The sequence below is a fragment of the Cebus imitator genome, unplaced genomic scaffold (genome assembly GCF_001604975.1).
Source record: "Cebus imitator isolate Cc_AM_T3 unplaced genomic scaffold, Cebus_imitator-1.0 Scaffold6, whole genome shotgun sequence".
Classification (NCBI taxonomy): Eukaryota; Metazoa; Chordata; class Mammalia; order Primates; family Cebidae; genus Cebus; species Cebus imitator.
Window position 1 is genome coordinate 10,677,144 of NW_016107321.1, and position 12,988 is coordinate 10,690,131.

General features: G+C 38.3%; 1 protein-coding gene across 6 annotated transcripts in view; it reads left to right on the forward strand.

Annotated features, from left to right (window-relative positions):
- IPCEF1 (interaction protein for cytohesin exchange factors 1) overlaps positions 1 to 12,988 on the forward strand; it is a 201,264-nt gene that overhangs the window by 143,020 nt on the left and 45,256 nt on the right. For all 6 annotated transcript variants that reach the window (XM_037742101.1, XM_017537739.2, XM_037742096.1 and 3 more), the window contains 2 exons: positions 2,740 to 2,798; positions 4,459 to 4,559. In XM_037742101.1, coding sequence (XP_037598029.1) covers positions 2,740 to 2,798; positions 4,459 to 4,559 — 160 coding nt within the window. The remainder of the gene's footprint in view (positions 1 to 2,739; positions 2,799 to 4,458; positions 4,560 to 12,988) is intronic.

A 12,988-nucleotide genomic window follows, 5' to 3' on the forward strand; every position in this document is an offset into this window, starting at 1 on the left:
GAGGGAGCTCACATATAAATTCATCCAACCATGATCTCGGAAAATACAGCAGTCCATCTTGGGTGTTTCATTCACCTGAATGTACTTAATGACTAGAGAATCTACCTGTAAACACTTGAGTTCAGCATTACTCTCTGTACTTTTAAACATGTGCAGGAAAAATTTAGCATTCTTTTTGGGTCACTAACCCTGTGTCCAGCCCTACTGTTTGCCCTGGGCACACCTACCAACTCCACCATTGGAAACACATCGTTTCTGTAAAGTGACATCTTCCCGATAACTTGATGGCTTTTCATATATGCATGCCTCTGATAGCCTAGGGAATTTCACAGGTGTTCTTACAGTGAACACAAAGATTTGAACCTCTTGATTTGCATGATTTTATGGGGTTTTTCTGGGTTAAGTAAATAGCAAACCATTTTCACAGATCACTTCAGGCCACTTAGGGGAAGAGCAGAGTTATACACTTTTTTTTTTTTTGAGATGGAGTTTTGCTCTGTCTCCCAGGCTGGAGTGCAGTGGCACAATCTTGATTCACTGCAAACTCCGCCTCCCAGGTTCAAGTGATTCTTCTGCCTCAGCCTGCTGAGTAGCTGGTATTACAGGTGCACATCACCACACCTGGCTAATTTTTGTATTTTTAGTAGAGATGGGCTTTACCATGTTGGTCAGGCTGATCTCAAACTCCTGACCTTGTGGTCTGCCCACCTCGGCTTCCCAAAGTGCTGGGATTACAGGCATAAGCCACAGAGCCTGGCCATCCACTTTTAACAATAAGATTACATTATTCCTGACACTTTTCTGTGGATGCCAGTTCATACACATACAAAAACATATCGTTTTTGAAGCACAGTGGATCAGGCTAAACACACTGTTCTATACTTGATCTGTTCAATTAGGAGTATATTAGTGTTTTCCATTTCATACAAAATTCCATTACAAATTTCAAAATTTATAATTTCAAAGGCACAATTACAGAAGATGTATTTTTTCATGTATTTTCCAGGTCATTAACCACCTCCACCCCCATCTTAGTCCTCTCATTAGCTTTGTTATAACATGAAATTGATAGAATCAGTGTTATAGAATAAATTATTTATTCATTTTCTTGTTAATGTTTTTTTTCTTTTTGTCATTATGAGCCTTGTTGGCAGTGAACATTCTGCCACATTTATTTGTGAATATGCAATTGTATTTTTGTAGAATTGATATTTATGATTGGAATTGTTGGGTGAAGGGAATGGATATTTAAATTTTTAATATATCATCAAATTTCCTGCTCAGAATTGGCCGTATCAATTTTCACGTTTAATTTAATAAAAGATGACAATGCTTCTTTTTCTATTTCCTGTTAAATACTTGAAATCAACAATATTTTAAAGTTTTTCCAATCCAGTGGTGAAAATATTTTCCTGTGTTTGAGTATGCGTTTCTGAAAGTACTCTTGAGGCTGAGAAATTTTTTTTACATATTGTCTAGCTATTTGTATTTTTCCTGTAAATTTCTACTCCTTTATTTTACCTATTATCCTATTGAGACTTGATAAACATTTTTGGGTTTCTCTTGCATTATCTGGACTCTTTATCAGTCCAATTTTCAGTGGCTGCTCAGGAGTTTGTGATATCACAGTGCTGAAGGTGATTTCTTAACATAGGCTAGAGCTCATTTTTGTTCTTTAGAAACTCCTACTTTATTTTTAAAAATTGAATTTATTATACATTTTCTATTAAAAAATTACAGGTACAACAAGACTGTGGCAGGTTGAGGGTTGGGTAGGGATTCCTAATTATCTGACAGTTACAGATGTGGGAAAGCACAATATTGTTGGCTTAGTGTAAGTGTAGCATGCTGAATTGTTCATGGCTTGTTCGTGGCCCAGGGTGAGACTAGAAGATGTCAAAAGCATAGATGAATTGATAAATGCATAGCATGGATTTTTCACTGTCTCAAAATAAGTGCAAAAATAAGCAAGATCTTCCCAGTAAGTGCAGGGTTAATATGGTTAGGAGTATATGTCATAGACACACTTTGTGTCCTATCTTTAAAAAATCTGTATTTCAAGATATGTTCCTAAGTAAACCCTTGAGAAGGACTTGCAGTGGTCTGCAGGGACAAGCCAGGTTTGAGGTTCTGTCTAGTTCTATTTTTGTTACTGACGTTTAATTGGAATTCATTGCCAGTAAAATGGTAAATAGGACATTTTCAATTTTTATGTTACACAAAATTCTTCAAGGAATTAAAATTTGTTCCAGTTAAAAAATATCTGTCCAATTATAGCCAGATTTTTTACTGATTGACATAAAAATATTCTTGGATTAAAAATAAATGATCTTTTCCTGAGTTTTTTCTAAAATAAAGTGACATTATTAAGAGTAACGCCCAATAACTTTAATAGCCAAGTTACTAAATCCAGTGATAAAGGGTTTGATGGTTGCTAAAAAGTTCAAATGCACAGAAGATGTATTTGTTCATATCTTTGGAATACCTAATTTGGCTGCCCTCATTAACCAACTGAGTAATGGGCCACCTCACATCTTACCTTACAAAGGATACCTTGAGTAAGGAAAGTATTGTGTAACCAGAGGCCTTAGCTTTTGATGCCACAAACCTATGCTGTTTCTGGAAATGTGCAGACTGATGGTAGAATCATGACTTAATTTCATAAGGAAGTCTGGGGGAAGGTGAATGGGTAGGGGGCTAATATCTTTGGTCGACATTTGCTTTCTATTTGAATTTTAGGTGGTTAAATAAACTTGGATTGGCTGTAATCCATCGGGAATCCACTACAAAGGATGAAGGTATGTTCTATTTTAAATTTCTGAAAATTTAGCAAGAATATTAGAATAGGTTGAAACGGTGAAAAAACAATGTCAAGCTCTATGTATAGTCTGATCCTGAGGAAACATGCTTTGGCATTTAAAACAGTCTGAAAATATGTAGAGACAGACATATTCACACAGACTCACCAACATGGAATAGAGCTTCCCATGCTGGCTAGGAATGCCTTTCACACTTCACCCACACTCTAGCAGCTGTGGGCTTCATGACATCTCAAACAGTTGCCAATGCAAATGTTTAATTGCTCTACTTGAGGAATTCTTACTCATAGACGTGATCTCGTCATGATCTGGTCAGATCACTTTCATCCCACTATTTCCTCCCTGATATTTTAATATTTCCACCAGGTGTGTGCTGAGACTAATTACCCTAAGATTGCACTAGGAACCTGAAGGTCATATTGGGACACATACCATATTTTTAGCTCAGTCAGTAGCTTTCAGGGTTCAAAGCTACAGGAATCTAATTTTTTTTTTTTGTTTTTTTTTGTTTTTTTTTTTTGAGACAGTCTTGCTTTCATCAGGCTGGAGTGCAGTGGCATGATCTTGGCTCACTGCAACCTCCGACTCCCTGGTTCAAGCAATTCTCCTGCCTCAGCCTCCTGAGTAGCTGGGATTACAGGCATGCACCACCACACACAGCTAATTTTTATATTTTTAGTAGAGACGGGGTTTCACCATGCTGGCCAGGATAGTCTCGATCTCCTGGCCTCATGATCTGCCTGTCTCGGCCTCCCAAAGTGCTGGGATTACAGGTGTGAGCCAAGGAGTCTAATTCTTAATGATGCAATTATACCTTAGTATTGAGAAGAGGGAGGATTTAGCTGCCAGGGTCACCAAATTGACAGTCTTTCTGAAATGATCGGATCACAAAAGGGCTTGGGAATTGGAAGTAGGGAGTTATAGCTTCCGATAACAAAATCGTAAAATCATAGAGTTAATTAGAAATGAAAAAGTGGCAACTGGATTTGAAACAATAAAGGGGTACCATGCAAGACCCTGAAATCAGTGGTGTCCTAACCATCTTCTTGGTCCTCTTTTCCATAAAATAAGCACCCATTGTCTATTTATAGATTGTAAGTTAGTACAAAACTACACACAGAACTTCTCCTTGTCCTGGCATGTAACGCCTTCTATGACATGGCCTCTACCACCTTCCAGCTTTGTTTTCTGCCGTATTCCATAGGGGTCTCCACATACTTGGCTCAGCCTCCTCCCTCAGCCTGGGACTCCCTTCCCGTCACAATTTGTGTACCATTGCTGGTTTAGTGATCCTGCCGGTTTCAATTCATTATGATTTCTACAATCAAAATTAATCACTACTGATTTTGTGCTCTCTTAGTATTATGACTCACACCTCTTTTGAGGAATTATTTTATCTCCCCCAAGCTACGATTTGTCTTCTTCCTGCATATTGGATGCTCTTTGAGGTCAGGAGCCCCGAACTGGCCATTTGTTTCTGCCTGTTACGTAATTCCCTTGTACCAGGTAGTTCATTAGATAGGAACTTTCTGAATTGGATTGAAATTGCAATAGCCAGATGGAGAGAAACCTCTGCTCATGCATTATGGAATAAGCGATGACAGCATTAAAACATTAAGCATTTTCATTTTTGTTATAGAATGTTACAGTGAAAGTGAACAGGAAGATCCTGAAATAGCTGCGGAGACACCTCCTCCTTCTCGCTCTTCCCAGACTCAGTCTCCTTCACTATGTACCGATGTAAGTAGTCTGTTGGTCATCGATCAGATACATGGATGCCATTTCTTCCAATTGGGTAGAAAGTAGCTTGACTGATAAATTTTTAGAATGGGCTAAATTAAGGTACCTGCCAACGAGCCAGTGCAATTTTCAGGGTGCTGATTTTGAGCCTTCTCCATAGCAACCCACGGGTATGATAAACTTGGTATATTTGTGTGTGACCCAAAGATGTACCATACTCAGAGGATTTCTGAGGATGCAAAGGACTTCTAGATCATAGGCCAGTGCTCGCCTGACCGTGTTTATTTATGTCCTACTTGTTCTCAGGAAAAATTTAAATGCCATGCCTATGTGCATGTACTATAACAATGCAAAACGAATTTAGGGTGAAAAACAGCAGACAGAAAAAAGGAGAGCAAGAAAGAGAGCAGGAAGTCGGGAGTGGGATTAGTGTGCATTAAAATTGCATATGGAGTGATTTGTGTATTTGCTAGAGAAGAATCCAAATTTGATTCTAAGTGTTGAAAGCACCAAATGTAAGTTCATATTATTAATTAATGTTAAATCTATGGAGAGTTGCTTCATATTTGGATGCTCTTAGCAATATAGTAATGGCCCCTAGAAAGGGTCATGCCGTGAACATTGGGGAAGTTGATTTATGGTTTTTACACCTACTGTGTATCAGGACGTATGTAGGTACTTTAAATGTATAAACTTTTAGTTCCCCAGGCAACCCTGAAAAATAGTATTATTTAATTTGCGTTTTATTTATGACTAATGAGGCCCAGCACCTTTTTTGTTAGCCATTAGAACTTTCTCTTTTGTGAAGTGTCTAAGTCTCTTCTACATTTTTTAGCTGCTTCCTCCTCCTTTTTCTTTTTGAATGATAGGATTTCTTATTGTTCTATATATTAGTTCTTTGTCAGCTATAGGTTGGTGCAAAAGTAATTATGATTTTTGCCATTAAAAATAATGTAAAAACACAATTACTTTTGCACTGACCTATTAAAAGTGAGCAAATCTCACTTTTAGTTTTTCAAAACTCTGTTTCACAATTTCTTGTTGTAAACATATGTTCATGATTTTAATATGTCAGATTTATCCATCACTTTCATTGTGGTGAGTGCCTTTTTCCCCCCGGTTTCAAACATTGTTTCCTGTCCCACATTATGAGGAAGTAGATACTACTATCTGCATTTCATGGTTGAGGAAACTGAGATTCAGAGTGTTGAATGGCATGCTCAAATGTCCAGTGAGTGCCCGAGATGGGAATCCCCATCTGTTTAGCTTCATAGGACATCCTCTTTCTACTGAACCATGACACTTGTCCATCATCGACCCAAATGATGACAGGTTCTGACAGCTTACAGTAGCTCATTCACTTACCAGGCCTTTTCTGCCAGAATTTCTTTTAGTGTGATAAAGTTTTTATCTTTATTATGTTTTGCCAGTTCCTGGATTTAAGTTATTAAATTTGTTGTTTAAATAATGACCTCTACTGTTTTCTCATACTGTCAGTGGAGAATTATGGTCACTTTTCTAATTTATTTGGCTAGCAGCCAAGAAAAGATGTAAATATTTGTTGAATTAATGTTTATTAAAATATTTATTAAATATGATTAGCCAAAATTAAGCAAGATATAAATAAAATTAAACTTCAAATATGGTCAAATTTAGAACAATTTTTGAACTACACTTATAATATATTCTTTCTTAATATAGTCATAGCTTTTCCATGTGTCATCTTTCTCCTTTTTAGAAATCAATTTTGGATTTTAGAAAAAGCTTTTGTTTTCTTTATGTCACTCAAACTTAATGATATCTTCAGACCTTACAACGCTTCCCAGCTTTTGTCAACTCTCTTGTTAGATTACCCTTTAATGCTTCTAAAGAAGTTATCTAAAGATTAAAGGGTAATTGAACTTTGTATCAAATAGGGTAAAGCATTAAAGGGTAATTCTTGTATTGAATAGGTCTTCAAAAAAATGTTCCTTGTTGATTTAAGAGAGAAGCATGTATTTTTTGCTAAGTTTCTGTCTTTGACTTTGTCTCTCTCTGTCTGCTTCTGTCTCTCTCTCCTATTTTAACCTACAACATACAGATATTTAGTTCCTTCTTCCTCCATTTTTTCCTCAAGTTCATTCTCCCTCACACTGTGCCCACCAATATACCTCTTTATGGTTTCTTTAGTTGTGCTATACTGGCATTTTCGGCTTTATAATGGCAAACTAGTGTCTCAGATTCCTTTGCTAAGAGCATTGCCAGGAATCTAGATCTTTCCCTGGTGAAATAAAAGCAACCAAATTGCCTTCTTAGTTGAAGGATCATGGCCCTATTGTATTCTTTGACAGTTGAACCTTATGTACAATAGAAGTTCAGGAAATACTTGATTTAAAACAAATAAATGAAGAGATACTCATGAGGCAAGTAAGTTAGGTCACTAAATTCAGAAACATCTCTAAATTTTCTGAATCATCAATCTAATGTTATGTTTTTAGAAGTTCTAAGTTGAGCATTTTTTTGGCAGGCCATTAATGCTAACATTTTCTAAAGAAATATATTGGAAATAGTCAGATAAATGTTGAACAGTTAGATTTCTTTTCCCCTTAGCAACAGAATGTGTTCCTCCTGCTCACATATTTCCCAGGCAGATTTTGTTTTTGTTTTCTCTTGTTTCTGAAAAACAGACATGCAAGGCACTTGGTTAAACTAACATTTAGGTTCTTTATTTAAGCAGATAGAAATTAAAAAATATATATAGTAACTTTTTTTTTTTTTTGAGACAGAGTCTAAGTCTGTCACACAGGCTGGAAGTGCAGTGGCAACTCACTGCAGCCTCACTGCTGGCTCAGGTCATCCTCCTACCTCATCCTCCTGAGTAGCTGGGACTATCTGTGCGCACCATCACGCCTGGTTAATGTTTTGTAGAGATGTGGTTTCGCCATGTTGCCTAGGCTGGTCTGTGGCTTCTGAGCTCAAGTGATCCACTGACCTTGGCCTCCCAAAGTGCTAGGATTACAAGCGCGAGCCACTGCACCCAGTCATAACTTTTATCCAAAAACTGAATCGAGCTATTGTTTGGCCCAATACAGTATAGGCTAGTGATGACTTAGATATATAAGCCTGGGGGTAAAAATAATTTTTTCTCCAAGTTTTTAGTTAACAAAATTATTTTGGGTGAACTTTCATTTCGTGAAAATGGTATAAAATAATACTATTTTGGAAAATTATCTCAAACAAAGTTAAAATCTTGAAAATATTTAATTCAGTGTCCAATCATTCTGATCATTATAGAGTCAAGATAAACAGTGAAACCAGTTTGGACTTCTGCTTCTAATGGGGTGAACGACATTTCACAAGATAATAAAGAACATGTCAGGAAATCTTCCCTGAGTGAAGAAGAGGTTTTTGTTTATGTTCCTTCTTCTTCAGAAGGGTTCAGAGGGTTGACATGGAAAGAACATCCATTTATTCTTAAAGAAGTTACAAGTGGGGAGCTTTTAACAGGCTTTCTAAAAAGGCTCCAGATAGATGAGAGTCTTTTAGTTTCACTCTGGAAGACAGTTTGTAGAAGCCATTATCTGTGATTCCTTTAGTTTCACAAAAGAGCAAAGAAAGGATCCAGCTTTCCATTTCAAATCTGATAATTGTATAAGCTACTGAGTTAAGTGCTATAAAAGTCACTAAAAAATCTACTCCAGGTATTTTCCTTCAAGTTGAATTTTAAAAAATCATTATGAGACAATGTAGTCTATGCTTCTGGGCATGTTTGTTCATTCAACAAGCATTTATTGAGAGCCAGCATTCTAAATACTTGGGACATATCAGTGAATAAAGTGGACCATGATTCATGTTCATCGTGGAGCCAAACTTCTTGTTGAGGGAGATTGATAATAAACAATCCACATAATATGAAAATATACACTACATCAGAAGTGGAGTCCAATGAGCCAGGATGTGCTGGGGTAGAAAATGGGTTGTGGCAAAGAATAGAGGAGCCAGGACAGGCCCTACTGAGAGCTAAGATCTGAGCGAAATCTTGAAGGGTGGTGTGAGAGTCAGCCAAGTGGATATTTGGGGGAAAAGTTTTCCAAGCAAATGTAACAGCTGGAGTCAAGGTCTCCTTGTGTGGTACTGCAGAGTCCGCTGTGGCTGAAGCAGGGTGAAGCAAGATGAGAGTAGTAGGAAATGAAGCCAAAGCATAGTGGTGGTCACATCATGGAGGGCCTCTGGGCCAGTTAAGGACTTTGACACCTGAGTTATTTAGGGAAACTCTGAGAAGTTTGAGCAGAGGGATGTAATCAGCTTTCATTTCAAGTGGACCCCTCAGCGTTCTCTGTGCAAAAGACCCTGGGAGGTGGGATGTAGGGATAAAATCAGGGAGAACTGAGAGAGCTTATGCAGTAAGCTGTTGTGAGAGATGGCAGTGATTCCATCAGGAGATAGCGCTGGCGTAGTGGAGAAATGGAATGGTTAGACTTTGAATCCATTTGGAGGGTAGACCGTCAAATAGGTAGATCAAATATGAGATAAACAGAAGAGATAAGTATTTGTAATCCCAGCTTCTAGCCCCTTAATGCAGATTATTTCAACATAACAATGCTCACATTTTGGTGTTTTTCCAAAGTAGTTTTTTAAATATTCAAATGATGAAATAAATCAGCTAAAGTAAACAAAAGAAGCAATAAGGAAAAGCAAATCCTGCAAACGTGGCCATTGGCCAGCGACAGAGGAGGAAGTCAAAATTCCCACCAGGCCGAGGTAGGTGGATGGCTTGAGCTTCAGAGTTTCAGAGTTCAAGACCAGCCTGGGCAACATGGTGAAACCCCATCTTTATAGAAAAAAACAACAAAAAAAACCCCAAAAAGTTTAAACACAGAAAGAGGTGAAATTCATTTTGGAAATTCACATTTATTCTTTTTTTTTTTTTTTCTTTGAGACAGAGTCTCACTCTGTCGCCAGGCACAAGGCTGGAGTGCAGTGGCTCAATCTCGGCTCATTGCAACCTCTGCCTCCCGGTTCAAGCAATTCTCCTGCCTCAGCCTCCCGAGTAGCTGGGAATACAGGTGCACGCCACTACGCCCAGCTAATTTTTGTATTTTTAGTAGAGACGGGTTTTCGCCATGTTGGCCAGGATGGTCTCTATCTCTTGACCTCATGATCCACCCACTTCGGCCTCCCAAAGTGCTGGGATTACAGGCTTGAACCACTGCACCCGGCCCACATTTAATCTTAACAAGACATATCTTGAACAGTTGTCTACCGAAGTCATTTGGTATTTGATGGTATGATTATTCAATATCTGTACTAAACAAAAGAATAGAAATGCAAATGGGTAGTTGGGTGAAAAATTCTCAGTGACTTATATATACAAGAAAAAGGTAGAAATAAAAATTCACACTTTCTCTTCAAGATTCGAAAAATGATTGTAAGACTTACGATTGAATATTTAACTGATTTTAAGACTTTGCTAAAATTTGTGTTTGTATTTTTGTCTCTGGCTTTAATGGCTCATATTCATGGCCTACTGTCCTGGTAGTAAGTCATGTAGGCTGCTGAGTTCACAAGAGCATCTTCCTTCATAAGAGCATCTCTAGTTCTCTATGTCAGGGTAATTATTCCCTCTTCCGAACTCTGTGTATTTCTGTAGTGTTTTTTTTTTTGATGACTTTTTCGTGTTGTTATCATAATCTGCTTTCAATTACAGATTTTGTTTATCTGGTTTATTTCTCTAATTATTAAATTCTTAAAGTCAGAGCCAGTGCCCAATATCTTTTTGTTTACCCACATCATTTATGACTGTGCCTGGCACACATTTGAAGTTAAATAAACATTTAATGGACAGATGGATGGGTGAGCAAGTGATTACTGTGACTTCATCCACAACCCCCACAAATTTCTTGCTCCACAAATATTCCCCAAGTGAATGAGAAATATCCTACTTTCCAGTTGTCTGGTGCTGTTGCTTGGCTTTGAGAAGAATAATTTCATTTGACTATCACAGAAATCTTTTATGAGTTTTACAAACGAGGAAGCCAAGTTCCAGAGAAACATAGCTATCATAAGTAGCATTTGCAAGCTGTTTATGTTTTATTAAAAATATTCTTTATGGGATGTCATTTGCCCTTCTTGGTAAAGTTGAGTTAGTCAGGCAGCTGATAAATATTTGTGTGTATTTGCCATGTGCCAGGGACTGTTACCAATATGGGGATGCCATGAAGAGCTTTTGAGAATGAAGTCTTCTTGCGTCTCTTAATAGCCAAGGCAATGCTCTGGCGAAAACCTCAGATATAAACCATTAGTTTCAGGCCTAGCAGGGTGACTGCAGCATAGCCAGATAAAGGGGATCTGGGTGAGTTCCCGAAGTGTCTGTTATTGTAATCTTAGCTGGAGAAACACAAGCGGAGACACAGAGATACAAAACTTGATGGTGTGTTAGAAAGGAAGGAATAATCGAATGTGATAGCATTTGATTTTAAGTGACAGCCTGGGGTAAGCAAAAATGGAAAATGTGCACCTTGTCTTAATTGCACTTTGTTCATTGTTCTCTGAAATAGTTCTACAATACACAGCCACTCAAATTCAGCAGCATATACCCTAACTAGTTAGCTAACTAATTAAATAGTAATACATACTCAATTAATTTTTTTTTTGACGTAGAGTCTCATTCTTGTCACCTAGGCTGGAGTGCAATTGTGTGATCTCAGCTCACTGCAACCTCTGCCTCCTCAGGCTCCCAAGTAACTGGGACTACAGGCATGCACCACCGTGCCTGGCTAATTTTTGTATTTTTAGTAGAGATGGGGATTTACCATGTTGGCCAGGCTGGTCTCGAACTCCTGACCTCAGGTGATCTACCTGCCTTGGCCTCCCAAAGTGCTGGGAATACAGGCTGAACCACTGCACCTGGCCAATATTTTATTAAAGCTGTTTTTATTAAAAAAAAAAATACGGGGACGCTGAACTGAACTAGATGGTGTCTTCTCCCTTGAGCATCTCCAGTTCCGTGTAGAGGAAGAGGGAAGATGCAGTAATAAATCAAAAAAATTACTTCAAGGACTGACAAATGCTATGAAGAAGATGAAGCAGAGCAATGTGCTAGGGAGTGGCCAGAGGTTGGCGGTAGAGAGGATACTGCTCTGTCTGCTCTGTCACGGAAGACCCTGCAGAAGAAGTGATATTTCAGTGGAGGTTCAAGCAAAGAGAAGGAGTCAGCCCACCCAACATCCACACTGAAAGCCTTTCAGGCAGAAGGGACCAGTGATGTACTGACGGGACAAAAAGAAGGCCAGTGTGGCTAGGAAGGAATGGACAAGGTGGGAGGAGACACAGCTAGAGGAGTACTTATGGGTTCATGTGGGCCTTCTCAACTCTAATGAAGACTATGGATATTTTTCTACTTAAGATGGGCAGTTATTGGCCAGGCGCGGTGTCTCACACCTGTAATTCCAACAGTTTGGGAGACTGAGGTGGGCAGATCACAAGGTCAGGCGTTCAAAGACCAGCCTGGCCAACATGGTGAAACTCCGTCTCTACTAAAAATATGAAAATTAGCCAGGCATGGTGGTGGGCCACTGTAATCCCAACTACTCAGGAGGCTGAGGCAGGAGAATCACTTGAACCCAGGAGGCGGAGGTTGCAGGGAGCCAAGATCATATCACTGCACTCCAGCCTGGGTGACAGAGTGAGACTCCTTCTCAAAAANAAAAAAAAAAAAAAAAAAAAAAAAAAAAAAAAAAAAAAAAAAAAAAAAAAAAAAAAAAGAGATTGGCAGTTATAATATGGTTTTCTGCCCAGTAATATTGTAAACTTTTTGGTTGTGTTAGAAATTCTCTATCTGTGGTTTGGAGGATGAACTGGGGTGGGGTCAGGGGCAATGATGAGGCAGGAAGCCAGTAGTATTGTAACTAGAGGTAAAATGACCTCTTCAAGGTCACTTGGATACTAAGGATCACAGTGATGAGTAGATCTTCGGTCAGCTCATTGCCCAAGGACCTACTATACAAGGACCTACTACACAAGGTCTTCTGGTATTTAGGGTAATGCTTCTCCTGGCATATAGGAGAAATCCACACATGATACTTCCTGGGGCTTAACAACAATTGACTAGTTTATGTTTTGTTTTTGTGAATATGGCCAATACAAAGAAAGAGAAGCTGTTAACGTTTCTTCCTTTCTTCTCATTTTTGTTTTATTTTGCTTTGTTTAGACTTTTTTTGTTTTCATGTACTTTGACTCCTTGAGATTTCTATGCTGACTCGCTTCTGCCTAATTACAGGCTTCAGGTGGCCATTTTAAACTATTTTTCACCATGTCAAACTTATTTGAAAAATTATTCCAAGAAAAGGATTTTAGGGCTAACATTTGAATGAAGCGTCTTCAGTAATGAAAGCTATCCTATACAGAATAGGAAAAATCAGCCTTAATTTTTAATGTAATCATATCACAGT